General features: G+C 38.8%; 2 protein-coding genes across 5 annotated transcripts; one reads left to right on the top strand and one right to left on the bottom strand.

The window, feature by feature from the left end:
- Window positions 1-3,563, top strand: ngrn (neugrin, neurite outgrowth associated). 3 transcript variants are annotated; one of them, XM_036579317.1, is made up of 4 exons: window positions 1-44; window positions 1,420-1,688; window positions 1,772-1,882; window positions 2,762-3,563. In XM_036579317.1, the coding sequence occupies exons 2-4, from the start codon at window positions 1,468-1,470 to the stop codon at window positions 3,357-3,359; spliced, it is 930 nt and encodes a 309-aa protein (XP_036435210.1). In that variant the 5' UTR covers window positions 1-44; window positions 1,420-1,467; the 3' UTR covers window positions 3,360-3,563. The 3 variants fall into 3 exon arrangements, with proteins under 3 accessions (XP_036435210.1, XP_036435209.1, XP_036435208.1); XM_036579316.1 differs by having other exon boundaries at window positions 4-135; XM_036579315.1 differs by having other exon boundaries at window positions 4-139.
- Window positions 3,564-5,002: 1,439 nt separating this feature from the next.
- On the bottom strand, window positions 5,003-23,225 carry sort1b (sortilin 1b). Of its 2 annotated transcripts, none has more exons than XM_036579312.1 (20): window positions 22,645-23,225; window positions 20,847-20,906; window positions 19,638-19,711; window positions 19,366-19,468; window positions 18,928-19,089; window positions 18,418-18,491; window positions 13,915-13,964; window positions 13,493-13,620; window positions 13,185-13,329; window positions 12,623-12,778; window positions 12,291-12,397; window positions 11,261-11,363; window positions 10,237-10,408; window positions 9,926-10,116; window positions 9,486-9,675; window positions 8,663-8,779; window positions 8,375-8,483; window positions 8,083-8,201; window positions 6,662-6,791; window positions 5,003-6,443 (listed from the first exon to the last, which is right to left on the bottom strand). In XM_036579312.1, exons 1-20 carry the CDS (start codon window positions 22,888-22,890, stop codon window positions 6,429-6,431), a joined length of 2,451 nt encoding a protein of 816 aa, XP_036435205.1. In that variant the 5' UTR covers window positions 22,891-23,225; the 3' UTR covers window positions 5,003-6,428. The 2 variants fall into 2 exon arrangements, with proteins under 2 accessions (XP_036435205.1, XP_036435207.1); XM_036579314.1 differs by having other exon boundaries at window positions 8,083-8,198.
- Window positions 23,226-25,884: the final 2,659 nt, after the last annotated feature.

Here is a 25,884-nt window from a genome sequence, read left to right as displayed (position 1 = left end):
CCGGACACGCGCCGCGGGAACGCGCACATGTGTTAAGAGTTCCGGTGAGGCCTCGGTTTGGAGTTGTTTGCTCGTGAAATGAAACTTACCAGTTTACAGTGAGGTCGACATAACAGCTAAATACGAGTCAGTGAGGCAGGTACTCGTGCTCCGTTTGTTTTTACTATCCATATGGCTGCAGACATTCAGGTCGAAGATTGTGCTGTTGGAAAACGTAGCTAGTTAGCGTAACTTTACCTGTTATACTGATGGTGCAGCTTTGGCTAACCTAACGTTACCTTTGATTTCTGATAGATGGGCTACTAGACACGCATTTAGATCGCTACTTGAATAGTAAAATCTCTCCCGTTTCTCCAGGAATTCACAGTGCAGAGAAGAAGCATGTCGACTAGTTTGGCTCTGGTTCTGAAAGGAAAAAGCTAAACAGAAGTTAGATTCCTATTCGAATGTTTCGGTTCCACCATAAAAGGTGCAGCAGTCACCGTCTAAGGTACCTCAGGCGCCATAATGTACGTTAACTGCCGCACCGTTTAAGGTGGAGCGGAAAAATTCGAATGAGAAGCCAACTTCAGCTTCATAGATCTGATGCGCTCTGCTTTTCGGGAGTGATGTCTACTACACAGCATCCTATTTATTAATGTCATAGTCTATGGGGTGTTGAGTTTGGGGGGTGAAATGATGAATTTGCTATCAGCTAGATAAACCGAACAGCTGAATGATAAAAAAAAATGATCACAACGATGTCCTTCAGTAAAATGACCCAAGTTTCTCCCTCTTCCTCTCTTCTGTGTGATGGGTCAGTGGCTAAGGGACATGGACTCCACTGGGGGCGCAAGTTAAAGTGGAATATTCAATCGATTTCTTTAGGTTTCTGCTTAATTAAATGTAAGGAAAAATCTTTGAGAGTGATGTGAAATGCTCTGTTGTAGAGAAACATAATCGAGTCAGGATTGTTCAGGGTGGTGGTGACAGGAACTGGTGCCTCTGAAAGTTCCTCCTCAGAAAGTTATTGCATGAGATTGTTCTGAATGTAACTTACGTTGCATGATGTCTGAGGCATTTTTTGGCCTACTTTTTAAAATCTATTCTTGGTGAAGAGGTACACCCAGGGACGTGGACAGATTTACCACTCACTATTTTACTCTTATCAACATTACATATAAAACTCATAACACACGTGTAGGTTCACTGGTTTGGATAGTCAGTGAAATGGCTATGCATTGTAGACATTGTGGCCCCTTTGTCCTACCCACCCTGCAAAGAAATTGGAGTCAGTAAGTTTGTCTACAGTGCACCAATTCACATCAAACCAAGTGGCCTGAGTGTGTTTTGGTAAACCCAAGACATTCATGTGATCATTTCTGTTCCTGTCTGTGGTAGTGAGAGTTTAATATTCTTATTTGTTCTTGCTCAAAATAGGCCTCCATCATCTCTGCCAGGACGAGGCTCTCTTGTTTGCTCATCAGCATGCTTGGCACTCTGAGGCTGGTTCGCTTGGTGAAGCTAGCTGCTCTTCCAGGGCCTGTAACTGCACCGATTTGCTGCCATGCCAGCCATGATGCCCGTGTGTGGTTGGGCTCTGCTGGAAAGCATTCCACATCTGACAACAGAAGGAGAAGCCAAGAGGATGCTTCAGAGGAGGAACTTGATATGGATGCAGTGGAAGCCAAATTGGAGTCCCTTGTGAGGTAAGACAGCATAAATTTAGGGTAGTGATATAATTTCTGCTGTTCTTTCTTTATTAATAGGTTGATGTTTGTTTTCTCTTCAGTGAGGAGAGAAGAGTAAGGAAAGCTGCCAAATTTCACAAGATCAGGCGGCAGTTGAGCGAGCGCGGAGCCCCAGAGAGGAGATTAAGTTGGGATGCCATTGAGCAGATAAGGTACTCTTTGAACCCTAACTATTTATGAAGACAAGGTAGTTCTACCAATTCCAAGTTTTCAAAATGTCTGTATAATTTAATTGTTCAGATGTAAACAAAGTCATTCATAGTGGTTTGATGTGAAATTTGGTTTGATGGTGAAATTGACCCTAATTTCTTTACAGTGGTGGCAATAGAACCAGGGGTTGTGATGTCTACAATGCAAATATAACTATTTTACTTGCTGTAAAAAAAAAAAAAGTAAAAAAGTATGTCAAGTTCTCTGTATTTGTATTTTGGTTTTCACTAACACTTGTAACAGTTATACTGACTCAGATACATACAGACTATGAAAGTTTGTATTAATGTAATTCATTTATCACATTTTGAAATGGGGTTAGTGAAGTAGTGTAGGTTAACATTACCCACTTTGAGCGCAGCAATTTTACATTTAAAAGAACATGCATATAGCTGCTAATGGAATAAAACCTCATGTCCGTAAAATGTTATCTTTAGAAGAGGAAAAAACATTTTTATATTGTAATGAAAGTTAGTGTAACACGCCCCCCCCCCCACCAAGTAATTTTTGACCATTTCTTTTGGTTCGTTCATCATGAAATTTTAACATTTCAAATTATGCAAAAAAGTGGAAAGGGAGACAGAAGGTTTTTGGATATCAGCAACAAAAAATAAGACTCCTATGCAACTGTCCAGGAATTAAAGAATGGAGAAGTTGGTTCAGCATTTAGTATCATAAACCACCCAGCACACGGCACTGGTTTTGGCACTGAAAACATGGGCCCACAAGAGCCAATCCGTATTTTTGCTATGTTGTTCTTTAAAATTAAACTCCCGCTTTATACTCCTTTAAGCACTAATGTGAATGTAACCTGTTCACAGATACCTAAAGCAAGAGTCACCACAGGAATGGACAGTGCAGAGATTAGCGGACAGTTTCTGTGTTAGTCCTGATGTCATCTGCAGAATCCTCCGCAGCAAGTTCACCCCCACTCCAGAGAGGAGGATCAAACAGGACTCTAAAGTGTTGGCCACAGTCAGACACCTTTCACTCGGAGATGGTCAAACTGACCAATCTAAAAAGGAAAGGTTGAGACTGCCCATGACGGATAGGACTGTGCCAGCTATTTCCTCAGGTAACACAGATGCCCTGACAGCCCTGAGCTCTGAGGCCCTTGCACCCACAGAGTTTGAGACAAGACTGGTTCCCTCTGGTGGTGATTTTACACTACAATCAAGAGGAACATCTCAAATATCAGCTGCCCCAGCTATGGCACAGAGCATATCATGGGATCAGACCTTTGAGAAACAAGAGGCAAAGAGTTTAAAGCTGGAGGAAGAGCAGGACTGGGAACGAGTGTTTCTCACAGAAGAAGAACTTGAGGAACTTGTGCAAACACTGCATGAAAAGCCCTGTGCGGTGGAACAGAAGGGCAGGGAGTTTTTTGACAGTGAAGGCAACTTTCTTTACAGGATATGAACCAACCATTAGCAGTCCACTTCCCAGTAAGCATCAGTAATGTTGCTTCTTAAATGAATGTTCTAGTGTGACATGTTGGGGATTATTTGTTCTCATATGCCTTTAGAATAATAAAATGTGGAATTTTGATTGAAAAAAAGTCATCATGTATGAATGTTCTTGAATGGTAATATAATATTTTGCAAAATAAAATAACACAAATTATTTAACATTGAAATCTCAGTATGTTGCAAAACACATGAACCCAATCCAAAAGCTCAAAAAGAAGGGGACAGGTTGATTTGTCAAACATATTTTTTTCCCAAATATACAGAGTGAAAACAGCTGGTACAAAGATGATGCAGGTATATATTTACAGAGCCTGCATGAATGACTATTATATACAGTAATTCTTCAACACCAAGAAAAGTGACAGCTCTCAAAGTAGAAAACCCCTTTAGTCTTAGATTGTGCTGCAGCCAGCATACCCAGCTTTAGTCCCCAGTGCAACCCAAACAAGTTATGATTTATTTGCTAAATTAGCATGCACAGGAGTACTGTTGTGGGATCTAGAAGATATCAAAGTTTATGTTTTATCATATTGCCAAAATCTCAAATTGCTGTAAATCTGCAAAGCAGCAGGCTAGATCAAACTTCACCATATGAGTCCGTACTGAAAGACATTCAATCAGGCAGACCAAGTGACAGCTTAAACAGTTCCAACACCTCTGGTTACCAAGTAATCTCCAAAGAAATTAGATACACATATCTGCTTCCTCACTGTTAATTATTTAACAAGATGAACTTTATGGTTCTTTCTGAAGGCACACACCATACCTTCATGGTAGGCACTTGGATGAACACATATCAGTATTTCTTTACTGATTACTTCTCTCAAAGAATAAATAAAACCCATTCAAATTTGCACAACTGAGGCATAACTGCCATATATTACAAATGATTGTTGTAGGATTTAACAGGAAAAAAAAGAAATAAGTAAAACAGATTTATAAATGGGTTTCTGGGCATTTGTAGTCTAACAGTTTTATAACTAAAAAGGAACAAGTAACAGAACTCTGGAATCATAATCTATATGAACTATAATCCAGGGGTTTATATTCCAGACCTCAGGGACCCCCAGCCAGTCCACAGTTTTATTCTGTTACAGTTCTAGGCACTCAAATGCTGTAGAAACCTGGGTCCATATACTCAAAGCACTTAGAACAGTCACAGGAACATCATATTTTGTGACTTTGCTCATAAATGGCTGCTCCAGTGATTCTCAAAACATTTCTGGTGGCATTCTGTCATATCACCAGTCTTATCTGTGGACATGACTGTAGCAAAATTTAGGACCACCTCAAAACTTCAGGCAACATATTTTCTGATTTACCAAGAAATATTTCATTCTCAACATGAAAAGAACACGCCCACTTGTAGTAAACTAAACTGAAAAAGCCATCAAAACATGTAGATACTTACATTTGGCCAACAAGAATGCTGAATTTGTTTAATAGCAACAGGATCAAAATGTTGTGTATTTTTTGTGGTTGTTGTGGGTTATGTCCCTGAGGACTGCATTTAAACCCCTGCTTTAATTTGCGAAAACAACACTAACTAAATTAGACCTCAAAACAGTGGTAGGAGAGAAAAGAACATCCTTATAAAAAGAGGTAAAGTGTTCTATTGCATTTGAATAGTCAAACACAGAAATTGCAAACTGCATGGGTTTCTTTTCTCAACTTCAGTTAAACACACGGGCATATCTACAAACACTGATCTCACACATTCAAGTTAAGCTCATTTCATGCTGGAATTGTAGTTTTAAGTTAAAACATTTTTAACATTTTAGCCTGAACAGTCTAACTCAAAACTCACATATTATTTGTGTACTTCAAGCAATACTGGAATACTGTAATTACGAGTTTCCAGCACATTAACGCTGCTAAGATCTTTATCATTTACTAATTCCTCACATACAATTACATGTATGGGCTCATAACTTATGCTGGTGCTCGTAACTGCAATATTTCCAACAGAACTTTTCCAAAGGCAGCAGTGAACCTCACATACTTGCCTCATGTATCACAGTGCAAAAACTGCTGACCATCAAAAACTTCACGAAAATCACTGTGCCTTCTATAAAATTATTGGAGTAAAATTTCTCTGGATATAGATACTCATAGATACAAGAACAGCTTTACTTTTCTTTACATATCCTTTCCTATTTCTGTTGGTTCCACTCTGTAGAATAAATTAACTTTATATGCAAAGGTAGTTCACAAACTATGCAGCGACATAAACTGTCTATTATTCTAACACAGAGGCATAGTTTCAGGTAAATTAAATATTCTTTTTGTCATTTTTAAGAAACAAATGGGATAGTTTATGTGGGTGCCTATATCTGCAGATGCACTGTATCTACACTTTGTATTGCTGCTTTAACAAGATTCTCCAATCACAAAAAAAGCAAAAAAAAAAAGGCCATAAAACTTCAGGCTGCGTATTTTCTGATTATCATATTTAACAAGAATGGAGAGGGGTGTGGCAATAGGGTAGTCAAAAATATAAAATGTCACAGAACCACAGTTAATTTGTCCATCTAATATTGCAGTGATATGATTCATTGGTCTTCCTATGCTAGCTTCATATGCTAATAACCAGTCATAATGGGATTTTGAACTGTGCACATTTCTAAAAGAGGGGGATTCTGTATAAGAGTAAGTGCCGTAATAGTAACCCACTGCTAATTTCATCCAACAAAGTATTCTCCAATTAAACCAATAAGATCTAAGCTCCCCAGGCAAGAAAAAATTGACATCCTCTAAGCTGTAGCCATTTAAACACTGGCCTGCCACCCTGCATTATTCTGGTTCATCAAGTTACTATCTATATCTACATTCATGAGATACCTTTATAACTGCATTTCACTCCACGGGAGAATTAAGAACTACAGCAGTATTTCTGAAGGACTGCAGAGCCTGGGGGCTGGGTTGTGCTTTCTAGCAGGAGTATAAACTGCAGCAAAGATGCCTGAGGGAAAAGGAGATAGAGATCTCCCCTGTTCCTGCTGGTGCTGAATCATCACAGTTATTCCAGGAGGTCCTACACAAACAGCGCCATCATTTACTTTAGATTGGTTTTGGAATGCTTTGCATACATGTGAAAAATGCAAAATGGAGGTAATGGCTCCGAGCTTCCTGGAAGCATTGCTTTGCATGGATGGGTCTTAGCAGTGTTTTTTACTGGAAAATTGTCAGTCGAGTCCATTTAGCGACAGCTCTTAATGTGCGATTATTTAAGCTTAATGCACTTAATTGTACCTCATCTGAATCATCATGGAAGCCGATCTTGGCATGTCCAGCCACGTCTGTATCCAGAGCTTCGTCTACTCCTTCTATGCCATTAGCCTCTGCATTGTGCTGCAGAACTGAGTACCTATGCACCAGGAACCTGCAGCACACAGAAAAGGCAGCTTCTTCTAATGACCATTACATTACCCCCTCGCGCATTTACTCCAAACGACTAAAGCAATCAAGTCAAGGTCCCCCAAACAGTGGCGAAACAGGAAATTCATTCATTCATTCATCATCATTAACCGCTTAATCCACATAGGGTTGCGGAGGAAACAGGGAAACAACTTATCAAACTTTCATCTTTTTTGATTCTTTAAACCAACTAGTAAAACCAACACCACTCCCTTTTTGGGCTATACTTCTATAACCCCATTCAGATTGGATTCATTCATCAGGAGTTTTTCCGTTGCATCTGGATGGCAATGAAATTACTGCCCAAGTTTTTAGTCGGCTGTATTTCCTACGAGCCCATACATTTGCATCACATGTGGCCATATGATAACATTGTGAATACAAGTAATGCTTTGCTTATATATTTAGCTGTAGCTGCCTATTTAATCAGCCTGTGGGATCTCGCTTTACTGATTGACTTTGTCCCCCCATATGCTCTCCTAGTGTAGAGAGGACAGAGATGAAGTTCTACCACTTGGTCTAAGACCAACTATCTCCAAAGCGTCTGTCGTTTTGTAACTCAGGAAGTGTTTGAAATGGATACACACAGTAGGAGACTAAATGCAGCCAGCAGCAGCCGTCGAAAAGATAAGCATATCAGGACGGGACTAAAATTATCACAGCACCACTGAGTTCAGTGTAAAGGTCATTTTCATAGGGGAGTAGGCAGACAAGAATAATCCAGATAGAAATAAAAACACCAAGCAGCACCTGTAAATGAGAAAATTACCCCTGGACCCCATGTAAATTTGACCCCATCCAAATTGGGCTTCTGGGTGAAAAAGGTTTGCAATCCAGTTGCTTTGTAATTGACCTTATACTGCGCACATTATCTGGGACCTGGACATGAAGGACAGACAGTACTTTGTCATTTTTTGTGTTTATTTTTTTAATAGCAAAGAAGATATTAACACCTCAAATCTTGCAGTGGCCGAGTGACCTTGAAAATGATTCTGAAGTCATTAAAATTGGTTATAATCCATTGACAATGTTAAATACTGTTATCTTTTGATATATATATATATATATATATATATATATATATATATATATATGATTTATAATGAAATCTGTGGATGGATGAACAGACAATCATACATATAGACAGACTGACAGGGTGATTAGAATAGACCATATGCATTTTATGCAGGGATTCACTAATAAAGTATCAACAATTATACCACAACAGATTTGTTTAAGAAAGAGAAATAACTCACCTTCCTCCACAGATGTACTTCTTCACAAAAAGAACACCAGCTATACAGCTGATGAGTAGGATGGCTACGACTGTCACAATAACAGGGGCAGAGTGTGAGTGTTTCATCTCATCCTGCTTCTACCAGAAAAAAACAAAAACATTTACATAAAATAAACTTTATATATTACATTAGTTTCCAGTGTCTCATTAATTGATGCATTTATTGCTGCTTTCCTTTATTCGTAAACACATTCACTCACCCACTCAGTCACATTCCTTATGTGCAACACTGTTACTGCAGCTATTCTCACCTGCAGCTGTGGTTCCAGTAGATTGCTAACACATTTTGATCTCACATCAATGACTTTTCTTTCAGGTTCTTTGCCTCCTTCACACTTATCTCCTGGAATCTTACGATACCTGAGGATAGGAAACAGGAGTTTTTATTGCATTACGCTAACCACCTCCATACACTCTATATAGCTTCCCCTATTTACCTGAGACAAAGGAAGGCACTGTGTTCTTTCAGTACATTTCCTTGAGATAATGCAGTGAATTTAGCAGCTATCATTTATTATGATTTATTATTAGTTTATTACCCACTGGTCTGTAGGTGTTCTTTCTTGCCATGAATGCAGATCTCTAGATCATGGCCTCTGAGCTCAGCCTGTTCCACACACTCTGAGCTGTTTTCCTTTCGGTAGTATCCAAAGTCACTAAGACAGAGAAAGATGGATAAAGATATTTTGAGTCACTTGCAAGTAGAACTGAAAGATTAATGATATTAAAATTACAATGTAAAAGAGTGCAATTTTTATTTTAGCCTGTATAATCCACAATGTTTTAATTGGGAAAATTATACCTAATAACAGGTTGAGCTTGAAACACCTGTAGATAAGGGTAATCAGAAACACCCAAACAACTATGCTGCGAACATAACAACACACCTTCAACCAACCGGCATTCTGGCACATGATGTGTAGCGTTTAAGCCTTAAACCAGAATGTGGTGGAAGAGGACGTGCTGGTTTTCATAGCAAAAAAAAACAAAAAACAACCAGGCCTGGAGCTCAACTTACAGAAAATAATTGCAATTGAAATTATAGTCATGATATTGGTCAATTGCAATGAAAAAATCTGGCCCAAATTATTTAGCCTTACTTTAAAGCTAAGGAAGCCAAACCAATAAAACTGTTTTCAAGCACTTTGGTTGATCTTTGTTGAGTTCTTTTACCTACAGGAAGTGAGTAGGGTTTTTTCAGCTATCATGAGGTTGTGGCTGCTAAGAATAACAATGCAGCAAAACATGTTATGCATAATGTACTGGTCTCACGGATAGAGACTTGGCCTAGTACTACACTGAAAGCAATTTTCTCTCCAAATTTTACATACCACATTTTCCAATACCAGTATGAATACTGACCACAGGAAGTCATCCAGCGTGCAGGGGCATGGTGTGGGCTGCTTGCTGACAATGTAATCTCGCCCATTCCAGCACACCGAGTCCTTCTTCAGTCGTAGAAAGTGCTCCTTATAACCAAGCATGCAGCCATCGTTAGGGTCACTGATGTCATCTGAATGTGCCAGCCACGGCACATAGTCTTCATCACCACCTAAAAAGGCAAACAGTACCTTTAACTTTCTACCGAGATTCACACAAATAATTAATATTAATGAGACATGACCCCTTAAGATTTATATTAAGGTAGGCCAAGTAAAAATAATTTTTGTAAGCTGTTGCAATGTAACATTCACAGACTTTACACATAGCTATTTTATAAGTACGTAATTAAATATAGATTGGCACCAGCAGCTCTGTGTGCATTATGATCACAGTAAAAAACACCTACAAATGACACTCACAGTCACGAGTAAGCAGCTCTCTGAAGTCGATAGTGACGGAGACCCAGTACTGTGTGAACAGATCTTCTCTGTAGCCCCAGATGCTGACATTCATGGAGCGCGCCCCTGGCTCCGAGGCAAGCCCAGTGAAGTAGAGAGGCTCTTTAGTGAAGTTGTACACATGCCAGCACTGGCCCTCATCTGTGGAAAACCTAATAAACAAGGTAACATTTAAGTGTTTAAGCTTTTGACTGACCTACTATCACACCCACAACTAATATTAAACAGTGGCTCTTCAACCAAACAGCCACTTACAAATCAAGTGCACTCACTTGACCTGAGAGATGGGCATATTGGGTTTGTGCTCCACAGCCACCAGCAGGCCTCCTGAGTCCAGGATGGCATAGTGATGGGGGCCCTCAAGTGCACGCAGCCATGTGTATCCACCGTCATCAGAGACATACACGTCTGGAGTCAAGACTGAGATGGCATCACCCACGCTACCTGTGAATGGAAGAGGAGTATTGAGGCCAAAGCCTGTCGAAATGCAGGAGAAACTTATACAAACACCTACTGGCGGTGTACTGGCACTACAGCACTCTACTGTTGTCATTAATATGGGTAGTGGTAAATATTGTGCATGCGCTTAATGAGGACCCCTGCACTATTCAATGTGTGTGACATTAAGACAGTTTAATACTTATTAAGGCCTTTATTTGTAAAATGTAATTTTAGACAAATTAAGACTTCTTAAGAACCTGCAGACTAGCGAGACCCCATGTGAGCGCTGAACACAGAGGGTAGGGGCACAATGATATCTGGTAGCTTCCTCCAAAAGAAGTCCACTCATGCAGGGGATTAACTTAAGGGAGAGTGGAGTGAGGACTCAACAAAAACACTCTTGAGAGTCATCAAGAGGCACAAGCAGGCTACTCACTGGTTATGTCTGAGTGTCAACATATCTATCGTTGTTATGATGAGTGAGACTGACTTTTCTTGACTGTTTTTTACAGATAAACTGCCATCTGTAAATACAGGGTAAGCTGACCTGAGATAAGCTTGTCTATTTTGTAAGCGGACGTCAAACATTATTTAGAGTTATTATGTGTTGATACTATTTGCCTATCCATTTCCGTGTTAGACTTAGCAACTGTCAGGGTAAACGTGATCCCAGGTGCAGAATTTGGCTCGTAAAACAGTAGCAGCTCAGCTACATCAAGGTCTAGTGACACTGTTTGCATAAGAGGTGGTGAGACTTTAAACATGTGCAGTTTATCAAGAAGTGTCTCTGTGTCACAGCTTATGTGAGTGTGTGCATGTTAAAAAGAGACAGAGCATGTTAACCCTGGACAGTACCGTGAGCAATTATCAGTCCCACAGCACTGGGCTCACTCAGAGGCAGCACTGGCACATTCACCTTCATGGAGATACTGTAGGATGCATGGATATGTAGACTACACTGCATTGAGTAAACAAACAACAGATTAATACACATATAAGGCACATAAGGCATAAGGCACAATGGAAAGTCAAAAGCAAAATTAAACCAAAACAGTTAATTTTCAAAACAACCAACACAGAGATAACAGGAGTCACACATAGTTTCTTCAAGTTACACCTTGTTTTTGAAACTGTGTGTTTGTATTGGGTCACAATGAAGCTGCATCGATGAGTATATTTATAGTTTTACCATTCATGCTTGCATATCGCTGTTATTGGAAGAAAACCTCGTATCTCCAAAACGATAACTTCACAGGAAATTTTTACTTTTTACTTTTACCTAATTTACTTTTAATGTAAGTCCAAGTCATTTTGGGCCATTTCTATTGGTCCATTCTTCATGAAATTGACAAACAATGTAAAGGGCAACAGGCACTTTCAGATTGTGTCAAAAACTGAAAAATGTTTTCTTCCGTCAGCAGCGATATAATCATATAGGCCACATGCAGCAAGCATATATAAAGTTTCATGCAAATGCCAAAAGCTTGCTTTAGCCTAATTAATCTATGGCGATCAGAGTGAAAATCTAGCTGACAACATGGATCACAACAAATTTCAATATGTAGTGTCCAACTAAACTAAATTATTGAATAATAAATGTGTTCATACTGAAGGTAAAAGCTGTCTGAATTACATCTAAATATAGAACAAATAACTGTTCTCATTGTTTTATTATTTTTCAATTAAAATCTTATTATGTGTGCAATTATGTAGGTTTACATACATTTCATTCTTTTATCCTGCTCACTATTGTATTTGCTAAACAGTAATACAGAGTGAAAGCGGACTGAAAATATTTATTGTGGGTATGTGGGTCCTGGCATGAAAAAGTTTGGAAACTCTGGCTTTTAAGTGAAATTTCTCATTCCCTCACACTGGCCCTCACCGCATCTTTATCTTTAGCTGTGGAATCACACTTGCTGTTCTCTGGTTTCTTCAGGGGCACCCACTCTCCTCCTTGGTCAAATGACACCACAGTCTGCACGGAGCCATCTACAAGGTGGAACATTCACAAAGAATGCCAATATAATCAGCTGATCGTTGTCAAGCTCAGTCAATAACTGAGTTCAGGTAGGATCTGAGATAGTAGCTCTGTGCTGAACAATCACAGCAGAAATACAGTGCACAGGGTTTCTAGGACTGAAACTACTGTAAAAAAGAAAATAGACTGTTCAACATACATCAGTCTGCCATCTTATATACAGCAAGTAGCCTTACCCTCAGCTAGCACGCTGGTCATGAAGACTCCTCTGAGTGAAGTAACATTGGTGAAATCATTGTCACCCCCTGTGGCTGTGTACAGGTGGCGCTCCAGAGACTTAGAGTACACCATGCCCCTGTCATCTGACACATAGATGGTGCCAAAGCCAGTGTCTGAAAATATAGAGACAATATATAAACTTTAAAATGCATAACAAAGGAAAATACAGATGGTGTATTGTCAAAAACTTACACTCTTGGTAGTATCAGATTCAGTTAACTTTAGTTACTAATTACTTATAATAGGAAAATGAATACTTGAATATTTTATGTAGTGGTGCACAATGATATCAGATTTATATGGGTTTCAGCAGATATTCGCTTGAAAAAATATATAAGACAGATACTTAGATTTATCCATTATTTGGGTAGATGAAGTACCAATGTCGACAGGTAAGCAAATGAAAAGTACTCAGCCCACAATTCCAATATCAGTGCATCCTTAATTTTATGGTGTCTGAAGTGATCAATTACATGTGCCTGTTCAGAGGTAATATATGGTAACATATGATAAATTCACCGCCTGGTTCATCCACATGCATAAAGACCACGTCATCGTTAGCTGCCAATATTGAGTAGAACTGCTCATGTCCTACTGGAGGAAGCTGTGCCATGTTCCACTCCTCACCCTGATCCACAGACACATGGATCATTCGCATCACACCCTGAGAGAGACACATACTGTGAGGCCCAGCACACATTTACTCAAATACAAACCACGTGACAGCCCTGATCTAAACACATTACACATGCAGTGCGGTACACAAACACCCACATACATACACCATCTTATCACAAGCCGCACCTCATGATCGGCAGAATGCTTACCGTTCCCATCATAACTGAGGCAAACAAGAAACGGCCACCGATACCAAAGGAGTAAATCTTCTCAGCGATTGTTTTAAATGTGACACCATTGTCTACTGTCTTCCTCAAAGTAAGTGCACCTCTGTCATCTAAAAAACAGAAACAAGCAGTGAGTAATATGAAGAGAAATATGAACTGGTTCATCCATTATATTATTGATCCTGTTTTAAGGTCACTGAAATAGTTTCATAAAGGAAGTGCATCAGGAAAATATTTTATTACTTTTGATACCGGGCTGTAAAGTTAAGAGAGCTCCACATATAAATGCATTGGTCAGATAACTGGAATGAGCAGACACAACATATCCCTACAAGGAAGACAATGGCACACATTCCCATCACACCACACCTTAGGTCAACACTTGTGTAATAAACATTACTCACAACAGGAGCCATTCCGGTTTGTGGAGAAGAAGAGGGTATTGTCTCTCTCCCTGTGATAAAGCATATACCAAAATTACTGATGTTAGACACATAATTTAGTGGGTAATAGGAAATGGTTATTTCAACAAAGATTTCAAACAAACATTACATCAGTCAAAATGCATGTGCTGGGGATCAGGCAAGTTAATCAACTAAAAAAAAGCTTGCTTCCAAGAAAGTTGGGACACTGTGCAAAAATGTAAATAAAAACAGAATGCAATGATGTGCAAATCATTTATATCCTTAATTTAAGTGAAAATACAACATACAAACATGACATATCAAATGCTTAAACTGAGAAATTTTGTTGCTTTTTGAAGAATATATGCCCATTTTGAATTTGATGCCAGCAACACATTTCAAAAAGGTTGGGACGGGGGCATGTTTACCACTGTGTTTCATCACCTCTTCTTTTAACAACACTCTGTAAACGTTTGGGAACTAAAGAGACCAACTGCTGTAGTTTTCAAAGTTAAATGTTCTGCCATTCTTGCTTGACATAGGAGATCAGCTGCTCAACAGTTTGGGGTCTATTGTATCAAATTTTTCACTTTTTACTGTGCCAAATGTTTGAATGACAAATTTGGCGTAGTGAACTCTTTTACTATGGAGCCATGCTGTTGTAATATACACAGAATTCTTGGTCTGACATTGTCTTGCTGAAATAAGTAAGGCCTTCCCTGAAAAAGATGTTGTCAGGAAGGCAATATGTGTTGCTCCATAGCCTGTATATATCATTCAGTGTTAATGGTGCCCTCACAGATGTGCAAGTCATTCATGCCATGTGCACCAATGCACCCCCCAGCACCATCACAGATGCTGGCTCTTAAACTGTGCGCTGATAACAAGCTGGATGGTCCCTCTCCTCTTTGGCCTGGAGGACGCAGCGTCCATGATCTCCAAAAAGAATTTCAAATTTTGATTCGTCGGACCACAGGACTTTTTTGCACTTCACCTCAGTCCATCTTAAATGAGCTCAGGCCCAGAGAAGGTGGTGGTGTTTCTGATTTCTGCTTATACATAGTTTCTTCTTTGGTGAAGTTTTAACTTGCATTTGTGGATACAGCAATGAACTGTGTTCACAGACAATGCTTTGCAGAAGTGTTCCTGAGCCCATGCAGTGATTTCTACTACAGAATCGGCTCTGTTTTTTTAAATGCAGTACCGCCTGAGGGCCCGAAGGTCACAGCCATCCACCAATACTGGTTTTTGGCCTTGTACCAAGGCCGAATTGATTTCTCCAGGTTCTGAATCTTTTAGTGATATTATGATATTATGTACCATAGACGATGAAATCCCCAAGTATTACATTGCTATTACATGTTGAGAAACATTCTTCTTGATTTGTTGCAATATCTGCCCACGCAGTCTTTCACAGAGTGGTGAACACCTCCCCATTTTTACTTCTGAAAGGCTCTCTTTTTCTGTCCAATCATGTTACTGACTTGTTGCCCATTAACCTAATTAGCTGTGAGATGTTCCACATGTGTTGCTGGCATCAAATTCAAAATGGGCACATATAGTTTAAAAAAGCAAGACAATTTCTGTTTCAACATTTGATATGTTTTCATGACATCACAAAACAATGAATTCAAAATGGGCTGCTTTCATAGATAAGTATCCATATATGCACTGGGAAGTGAATGGTACTTTAACAATGTTTATATACTACATCAAACTCATTTATTCCAAAACAAAAGCAAGTTTTTCCATGATATGGGCCTATGAGCAGTTTTGTTCATACAGTCACGTGTAAAAGTTTGAACACCCTTGATCAAATTCAGCAAACAAACACTACTCATCAATCATTAAAATGTGCAGAAGTGTTTTCTCTGTGGAGAATGTGTTAACTTATCATCATCTAGAAAATCAACAGACGTGTCCTTTGACCAGGAGTGAAATTTTGCATTTGGCTGTACACTTTAAAACTTAGAAAGCAAACTTCTAGCTTTTATTTAGGGGTCAAACTACTGTGCACCATCTGTTAGGCAAGGCATTCTGTAACTAGGCAGCTTCATTGTCTAGATCTAAATTGTATACAGATCACTGTTTTCAAACGGTGCGATTTAGTCTGTTCCAACACTCATCAGCTAATTACCAAGCTCTTTATGAGTTTTGAAGCAAGGGCACTCCAGGGCCAGAAACACTCAAATACTATGTTACTCCATAGTTAATTCAAAGTAGTCAGATCTTTAAATCATTTGCAAAACAAATTACTTTTCTCTTGTACCAGCTTTGCTCTGGCTTAAACTTTTCTGACAGAGTGCAACAGGTAGCTTAATCATATTTCTCAGATTTGCTTCTGCAACGCTGTCTTTAATGGTCATCTTTGCATGCACCACTGGACTCAGTTAACATAAAAGAAACATGGTACCTCATGCTGATGTCTTAGCACTGAATAGCAGGAAAGTCACGTGAGCCTTTTCACACACCTGGGTGTCAATTTGCTCTCTTCAGTTCTTTGTCACCCAGACCTGACTACCAGAGCGTGAGTCATTTTCCAAGAAACCAGGTGATCTAGCCAAGGTCAGGTGAAACAGTCTGAGCTAGCTACAGTGGTGGCAAGATTGTTTTTCAGCGCTAAGGTGTACACATACACACTCATACACAGAGTGCACTTTATGTAAACAATCCTACTGCAGTCCCTTTGTTCCACACATAAGCGAAACTAAAACTGAGTGTTGAAGCCAGTTCCTGACAGGGCTATTTAAGTCAAATATTAATTGTGCAGCCATATTGCTTCGAAGGTTTTGATGTGCCTCCTTTCCAAGATAATTTCCCTTTTTGTAAACAAGTTACTGAGGCATGCGCCCATCCCCCAGGTCCTGATGACAGCCACAAGAGCCAGCAAGAAGGCAGGGCCCGAACCACGAGCAAGGACTTGCGCCCTGTCCACCACTCTCTTGCAGTTCTCCTTCTCTCTCTGCCATCCTCATTGGGTTTCTTCTTCATTTGGGCTTCAGGCCCCGCCTTCCCGCCAGCTCCCGCGGCTGTCATGGGGGCCTGGTTTTTCTTATAGCCTGAGCTTTAGTCGTATTATTATGATCGTCTCACACACTCACATGAACACACACAAACACACACCTACTCCCCTCACAGTGATGCATAAAATATCCCAGAAAGCAAAATATCAGGTGGTATATGTAGTAGTTGCAGCCTAAAATGCAGCAATCCAATACAGCAGGCATATTCAGTTCAGTTTGACTGCAATGAGTAGGGTCAGTAAGTGTAGGGCAACTGTTCAACATAGAAAATAAATGTACATAAGGCAATCTTATGAACTTACTGTATGATATTGAGGCCTAATAACAATAATAATAATAAGAATAACAATAATAAGAAGAAGAAAAAGAACATCTTTATATGTATAACTCTTCTGAAGTAACGTGAAATTAGTTTTATTTGTTTGTTATTGCATTTCAGAAAAGGTTTTCTTTAAAACCCAGATTGTAATGTGACACTTAAATGCACTAAATGGTTTAGGTTTGACAGATAATATTACTGTACCTAATCTAAGCAATAGAAATGTTGATTTTTCTAAGTAGGAAACACTCATGCCTTACTTTACTATTTTTCTTCAATAAAGAGAAAGTATTTCTACACCAATTAATTGATGGAATAATTGGCAGAATACTCGATTACTAAAATAATCAATAGCTGCAGCACTACTGGATACTAATGAAAACTCGTTGACTTACATCTGGACGATATGCCAAATGTTAAATACATACATGCTCACAAACACAAGCAAAACCGTTACATTTTTCAGTCCTGTTGAAACATAAAAGTGGCATTTCATTGAACTGTTATTCTGTATATTCCCCTGTATCTTCCTTTGCGGAAACAGAACGGGTACCTGAATAGTGATTTCAGTATCTGAATACTGGCACTTTGGACAGTCACAACCCTAGTTATATTAGAAATCTAGCAAGTGTGAATGAAAAAATTAGGCATAAACAGAATTAAATACATCTGCTTTACAGACCAATCTGAGAACTGTCCGAGCGCAGTCCTAATTTTCAAATGAGCACACATAATTTAGTCCAACACTCCTAGCCTGCTACACCAACGGAGCACAACTCAACAAGTGAACTAGAGAAATAAGTGAATTAGTTATGCTTAATAGTTTAGCTTCTCGCTTGGTCATTAGCTTTCTCTCTGTAAGTTTTGTCAGACTTAAATTGGTCATAAACATTATAGACTTCCTGAAGTAAACTGGCTTTACCCCACCTCCCTATGGTAAACTATCCTGTCCGAATAAGGATTTAGAGAGATTACTGTTAAAACTTTCTGAACAGACATGAACCAATTTTGTGAAAGTGATACAGAGGTTCCTGAGACTTCGCAAGGCTGTGTTGAGCAGGAAGGTGCTCAAAATGACTCAGCAGAAAGTATCAGCTTGGTGCTATGGCAGCCATATTGGAATGTTTATTTCTGTAAACGAATAGGCCAAAAGCCTCTTACCATTTCACCACACACACAGTGTCATGGATGTTCCTCCACGTCTCACCAAAGTTCTCGGAAATCCAGAGGTCATACTGAAGTAATGCAAAAGATAAAGAGGACATGCTGATACAGTAGAGCTCAACAACAGCAAGCATAGGAAGAACTAATCACAGAAGTAAAAAGTCTAAAACCAAGTAGCCTTATCAGTTGTTTTTGTTCTTTGTTTATGCTTTGTTCATGTTTGTTTAGGCCCATAACCAATACACTGATCACATGTCTGGCAGCCACAATTTCACACAGTGATACTTAAACAAGCACCTGTATATATATATTATAATATATAATATATGTAATATATATATATATATATATATATATATATTACAGTGGATATTGTGAATTATGAACCAGATAAGAGCAAAAGTCCAAACTGCAAATAAGCTCAATAAAAAAGGAATACCAATAAAAGCAGAAATAGATAACTATAAACATTGTAAAAAACTGTTTATCATGCTTTCTCTCTCTCACCTTGGTGCTGATGGCCACAAGTACACTGGAATTTTGAGGATTGTACATGATTTGCATCAGTGGGCTGAAAGGAAGGTCTGAATGAGTGAAGCTCTTCCCGAAGTCTTTGGAGAGGAAAATTCTATAGCCACTATTTCCAGACAGATCTCCTGTAAGAATCACCTAGAAGAAAAATGAGAAAGGACATACACAGCAGTGAAAAAAATCTGTCTCATTCCTAGACAACCCACAAAATACCAATTGTTGTTAGTAATGTTAAAAATCTTCTGGCATCTTTTTGTCTCATTTTTAAGCACAGTGGAAGTTATTAAACCTCCCTGCATGTATAGTGTCTAATGTCAAAAGAAATTAATATTTGATGAATCAATGTTGTTAATTAATCTTTAAATAGTTCAGATCAGTTACTGGACATTGAACATTATTAGAGCAACCTCTCACCTTCCCGGATTGCTCAGGGCCAATGGCAATCCCAAAGTAAGTACTGATAAAGGTGTTATTGATAAGAGATGTGACATCCTTAAATGTCTTTCCATAGTCCTCACTGATGCAGGGAAAGAAAGGGAAGAGGTATGTAAAAGAGAGAAACAGGTAATAATACAGAACACATTGAACAAAAGAACAAAATATAAGAAAAATTGGTCATTAAATGATAGGCATCCAAAAATATTCATAATGATGGACACGCAAGACCAAATTCAACAGCAGCTTACCTCCTATAAAGTCTGGACTGGCCAAATTTTAGCATGAACAAAGGCACCTGAAATGTAGTCAGGGCCAGAAGAACCTGGAAAGAAGAAAGTAGACACTTCAGCATCAAGCATAAACTTCATTTACACTGCCAAGGACTACACTCCCCTCCTAGACCAACAAGGGAGGCCCACCTCCTAGTGCACAGTGGACAGCACCAGAACTCCAGTCCAAGGTTTTCCTTCTACATGTTTACAATCAATATGTGAAACCACAGTCATAGTCTGCACTCTAAACTAAACTGTCAGAACAAAAACCTGAGATTTCTGGGTCAAAATACATTTTCATTCTCATTCATTATCTATTTTGAGCCTACGTGATAAGTATAGAATAAAAAAAGCAGCGAGCCATAAAGAGTATTTTAAATACATACTTATTTCATAAAGTTTCTCAAATTGTTTGGTAGAGACTTGAAACCTAAAAACATTTCCAAACATATGACCTTCGTACAAAGTCTCAGTTTATATCTGTATCATACTTCTTGAGTTTCTCTGTGCTAAAAGTTCCTTATTATGAAAGAATGTTCCATGAAGACAACAACTTTCTAGTACTATTAAGCAGAACACATGGAAAAAACACAGAGTGGAAAACAAAGCTCAATCCAATTCTCACTCAGCAGTGTGCCACAATGACAATTCTTGACCAATCCCAGTCAATACTACTTTATCTCTACATCTGCATATGACAGTGCAAATACCATCTGAGATCATCTAAACCGAAATATGGACAAAAATTGATTAAATAAACCAGGTTCAGCAAAGTTTCCACAAGATGAAAGTTTAATTCTCACTGTAACCCAGCTGTATAAAAAAGAGGTTCTGAGCAGTGTCTACTGAACACAGGTTAACCCCTTAATGGCCAGGACCCACTGGCATGCCCAGTTTTATCATACTTCTATAACCAAAGAATAGCTCAGCTAGTTTGCACTGAAGTCCCTGTAGTCACTGAATAATAAACCTTGTATGTAATAAACCTGGGTTAAGCAATGCCTCATCAGACTAGCAGTAAAAAAAACACTGATCTCATGATTTTAAGCAATTATCAGCTGATACCAATGAAGCACTCGTCAAACCATCCATGCCCCACTTCATCTCTACCACATGCTTAAAATCCACTGTATTTAAAAAGATATATTAGCGTAATAACATTGGTATAACACATTTAACACTCACCCCTGTTCCATCTCCAATCCAAGCCAGAGACACTGATCCACTAAGATCATTAAAGACATACTGCAAGCAAGAAAAGAAATCATTAACAATTCTGACTTTGAGGAGATGTGTAAGGCTTTGCCCAAGTGCAATGCATTAAAACAGAGATCATTATAAAGGAGTACACAGAAACAAAGCAGCGCAGATCATTTTTTATAAATTAATGATCTTAATTATTTGAATTATTAATGATCCACAGTAGAAAAGAGGTTTGTGCAACTATTATTTCATATATTTGATGCTAAGTCACAATAAAAATGATCCTTAAAGGGGAATGCCGAGATGTAAACAGTCATTCAGAGTTATTTTAACATGAAGGGGTGAATTATAGAGAAACATACTATCTCTAATTTCCTTACAGTGGTGGTGGAGACAGGAAGCAGGGGAACCATGTCTACAGTGTAAATATACCCACTATTTTACTATCCAAAACAACTAGTGAATCCACACTTGTCTTCTGTTGAGTTTTTGTATGTAATGATGGTACTATTTTGCCTTACAACACCCTCCACATCTTTCTCCACCGTGAAGGTATTTCAAAAATACATTTTAAGCCAAAACTTTATCTGAAAACTCTCAAATGATGTTTCAGCCATTAGGCAGTGTATCCATAACCATTTTGCGTAATAACCTTCTGTGAGGGAGCTTTTTCTGGGGCATTAAACTCTTCAGAAAATCATCAAAACATGTCATTTTATCAGGGTCATCCAAACTTTTGCATATGACTGTATGTGTCACATGCTCCTGCAGTGAGTCAGAGAGGGACTTTACAGGTTAAAATACTAAAAGTGTACACATGAAGATGACACTAAAATACTTTTACTTTCCATTCTAGGTTGCTCTTGCTCCTGTGAAGTCAGGACCTGAATCCTCAAATCCCATCAAGTTTCCCCAGCAGTCTCAATTTGATCAAACATTACACAACAAGCATTAGAGCATCAGTGGCTGCTGTCTGGGCTGCTCTTAGGACCCATACAGTGGACTCTCTAAACAAGAAACAGGTCCTACTGGACTTAAACGGCGACAGTGCTGGGGAATTGTAACCACTGCGTCTCATGAATGCATAATCTGGGTCAGACTGGACCCTCAGAGATGGAAGAGCAGGTTTTGAAACCGGCAGTACAGGCCGGGCGAGAAGAGGGCGAGTCACATGAACTGAAAGAAGTTGCATTGCCAGACTTTACCTTAATGTGCAGTTCATGCTTCCGCAATGAAATGATGATGCAAAAAGAAACAAACGCACACCTTCAAATGCTCTGTTTTTAGGCTTTTTTAACCACTAATTTAAAAAAAAACGTCTGAAATAGTCCTGCATGGCTCACAATGGTTATACTATAGACCTATTGGCACTGCTACAAGCCCAGTTTGCCATAAAATCATCTGAATGTTACCTTTCTATTTACAACCTCATAACCATTAACCAGATGTTACCAGCTTCAGCTTAAGGGTGATTAAATTCAAGTGGCAAGTATTTAAAAAACATCTTTCAGTGGAGAAACGTAAAAAGAAAAACAAAATACATTTATGGAGGACAGTAATTAGGCGGCCCAAACAACGAGACAAACTGCTGAATCCAGTCTCGGAGTCAGACCACTAAAAGGGCTTCTGGCGCACATTCACTCGAGCATTTTCATTACACAGTAGCGCCATGCAAACACGGCCGACCCGCCGCTTCTGTATTCTCCGAGCTACTGCACTACTGTAAAGAGCCTGAGTGTCAGGTTCATACAAAACGGTTCAGACGAAGTGGCGAACTTACGCTGTGAGTGTTGCTGGATAATTTGGAGTCATATCCCTGCAGAGCTTTACAGGTGTCTCCTCCTTGGTCTGTGCTTCTCTTTTTAACGCTGTGCTGAAAATCCGCTGCGGGTTCGATGTGACTTTTCGCCGATAAGACAGTCGTGTGAAGCGACCGGGCGTTACGTGATGCCCTAGGCTCTATAAAATCTAAACTCAAAGCCACGGGAAACAGAAGAACTAAAATAAAGTGCGGCAGTTGCCTCATTGTTGTCGTTTACTCGGAGTATCAAATTTGTTAAACGTGCATCCGTGTCGACTCCTTCCACCGCTGCCGCTGCCGCTGCCGCTGACGACGTCAACAAAAACAAAGTGGCTGTGCAGCAGAGCTACGGCTTCTCATCGCTAACTCATCTCTGCTCGGCCGCCCGGGGGGGGTTACAGGCTCTCACACGACGCCCTTCGCGCTAATATGACCTACTTTCCAGACTACAGCCAGCAAGGAGGTAAAACTGCTATAGTAAAGGACATTCACACGCGAATATCGCAAAGAGCGATGAATATGACCTCAAAATCCACCTTAAGCTAGTTAAGCTAATGAAAATGTTTAACGATGCAAAGTATGCACCTTGCAGAGGCTGCGCTCTGATTGGCTAGAGCGGTGTAGGGAACGCTCTGATTGGCTGCTCTCTGTACATCAAAGGTTAATATGAGCTCGTGCTTGGTTGTGATGTCTCCTTCAGGTTAGCAGCACGTCACTTGCTGCCAAAATCAGAGATTTCTCACTAGCCAGGAACGTGAGGGATTTCCTAGCATATCAAGATTTTATAAATATATCCTAACATAGATTTCACAAACGAGAAATCCGATCCAGAGTGTTTCTATACAAAAACTACACAATGAGTGTACTCCTACTGAGCGGTCCTCCAGTCCTCTCTGTGTGCTGCTCCTCGCACAGCGACAGAGAATGAAGATACATAAACAGAAGAAAACAAATGTAAAACAGTGTATTCACATTTTTATTGTTTAAATCTAACTTAAAGATACACACATAGAAGAAAACAACATGAATGTAAAACAGTGTATTTCATTGTTTAAATCTAATTCCAACCTAATTTAATTTGCAATAATACATCGGTCATTTGTGCTAATATGTGTTTTCTGCAAGGGAGTTATATTCGGGAGCACATTAAAGGGCCCGTATTCTACGTTTTACTTATATTTGATTTTTCCCTGAGATCTACTTAAGATGTTTGTGTGGGGCTCTCTACCAAAAATATGTCATTTGGTTGTATTGTGTCTCATGGTGTTTACTGTGTCTGGTGTTTACTGTGTCTGATCCACTCATACCAGAACAATAAATATTAACACGCCACCACCACATCAATGTTACTGCAGTGCTAAGAATGATCCACCACCCAAATAATACCTGCTTTGTGGTGCTAACACTACACTGTGCTAACAAAGTATGTAGAGAAACAAAGTGCAAGTATATATTTGGATAATAAGTGATATATACACACATACATATACATATACATGTATATATATATACACACATATATATTGCCCTTTACATTGTGTGTAAATTTCATGATAAATGGACCAAAATGACTTGTAAAAAAGTTTCATCGAACTCTTTTAGTTAAGAAAGACGAGGAAGATTTGTTTCACACTTGTTTGCGCTTTTCTCCTAACATTATGACTTACTGACTGTTTCCTGTCAGTTTCGGGGATGTCCTTTGAAAAGCATATATTTTCCAACAGTCTAAAGTACGAAAACCTGAAAATGGTACATTACATTAATGATAATTAATGATAAATGATAATCCTTGTCCACTGCTGTTTTCTATTAGTTGTGATGTGCAACAGAAAAACAATGTGATTCTGATCAAAAGAAAGTGAAACACTCAGTTTTGCCAGATGATTATAACTAGTCCATCACTGTTCAATTATAGTTAATATCCATTCACCTATCAAACTCACACTTTTTAATATCCATTCACCTATCAAACTCACACTTTTCCTTTTATTCATGAATTCTGCATTCATATTTGAAAAAAAAACAGAACAAATATCCTTTATCACAAATCTTATTATACAGTTTTCAGTTGTGCTCCAGCTGTGTAGCCAGATTCCACTGACGATTAGGCTGTGTGCTTGTTTGTTTGGGATTGTGTGTGTGTGTTTGCTTGTGCATGTGATTTGGTGGCAGGCTCTGAAGCATGAGATATCTCATGACTGTAAATCATGTGATAACTACAGAATAAGACCCTGTATGTGACTACCACTCTAAATAATGAGCTTCGGCAGCTAGACAGAATCTCGACTTGTCGTACTCGAACTGTTGTTCCGAAGCTTTTAGATGATGATCCTAGAAACTACACCAGGCTGGATACTCTGCATAGTAAATCAAGCAGAAGATTCTAGCTGTTTGCTAATAGGTTGCAGGACAGGGGAAAAAGCTGACACTTCTTAACTAAGGGCCATGTAAATGTCCCTCAGTCTCTTTATTTGTTGCTTTCTTTCATTTTTGTAAAGTCTTTCATGGATTCCTGATTAGTTCTTGTTATTCATTCCCACAGATAGGATAGCAATCAGTTACTGTGTTGTTACTTGCAAGGATCTGTGTTTTCGTATTCACATTCTGCAGCAGTACATCAGCTCAGATAGGCCTGTACTGACCAGCATGGTCAAAACACACACACACACATACACACACACACACACACACACACACAGCCTACTACCAAAAGACGTAGTGAAAGCGGAGACAAATACCCAAAATGATCAGTGATTTAAATGATATTTGGCATGCATTTACTATGGGATTTATTTTTAAATTGAGCAGCTATAAAATACAATTAGTTTAGTTATTGAACTGATGAATCATTTGTTGCTCATAGACTCTGAGTTCAGACCAGCCTAATGAGTTTTGTGCTGTAGAGGTGGCGCCCCCTAACGGTAACTTTACTTTATACACGCACATTTACATATATAGTTTACTAATTTACTATTATGTAAGTTCAAAGTCTTACTGCTAAACTTTAAGATTCATCTGCAGTCTGCATAAAAAAAACTCTGAGACAGTGTGTTTTGTTCGTTTGGTTTATTTAGTTTGATCATAATTCTTTTTCTTCTTTATTATTATTATTATTATTATTATTATTATTATTGCAAAACAACATAATAATGACAATAATGATATAAAATAACATAACAAAAAACAAACAAAAAAAAACATAATGATCGTAATTATTCA

Source organism: Colossoma macropomum, unplaced genomic scaffold, assembly GCF_904425465.1.
Source record: "Colossoma macropomum unplaced genomic scaffold, Colossoma_macropomum, whole genome shotgun sequence".
NCBI classification, from domain to species: domain Eukaryota; kingdom Metazoa; phylum Chordata; class Actinopteri; order Characiformes; family Serrasalmidae; genus Colossoma; species Colossoma macropomum.
Note: the sequence above shows the minus strand (reverse complement) of the source record. Positions and strands in the feature narration are given on the sequence as shown.

What these genes read in the sequence shown, in the direction of transcription:
- ngrn (XM_036579317.1), top strand. Translation starts at nt 1,468, where the DNA reads ATGCTTGGCACTCTGAGGCTGGTTCGCTTGGTGAAGCTAGCTGCTCTT. An exon ending in AAATTGGAGTCCCTTGTGAG is followed by an intron (nt 1,689 to 1,771) that starts GTAAGACAGCAT and finishes TTTTCTCTTCAG; the next exon opens with TGAGGAGAGAAGAGTAAGGA. An exon ending in GATGCCATTGAGCAGATAAG is followed by an intron (nt 1,883 to 2,761) that starts GTACTCTTTGAA and finishes ACCTGTTCACAG; the next exon opens with ATACCTAAAGCAAGAGTCAC.
- sort1b (XM_036579312.1), bottom strand. Translation starts at nt 22,890, where the DNA reads ATGAGGCAACTGCCGCACTTTATTTTAGTTCTTCTGTTTCCCGTGGCT. An exon ending in GCCCTGAGCAATCCGGGAAG is followed by an intron (nt 19,090 to 19,365) that starts GTGAGAGGTTGC and finishes TTTTTCTTCTAG; the next exon opens with GTGATTCTTACAGGAGATCT. An exon ending in CCTCAGTTATGATGGGAACG is followed by an intron (nt 13,330 to 13,492) that starts GTAAGCATTCTG and finishes TGTCTCTCTCAG; the next exon opens with GGTGTGATGCGAATGATCCA.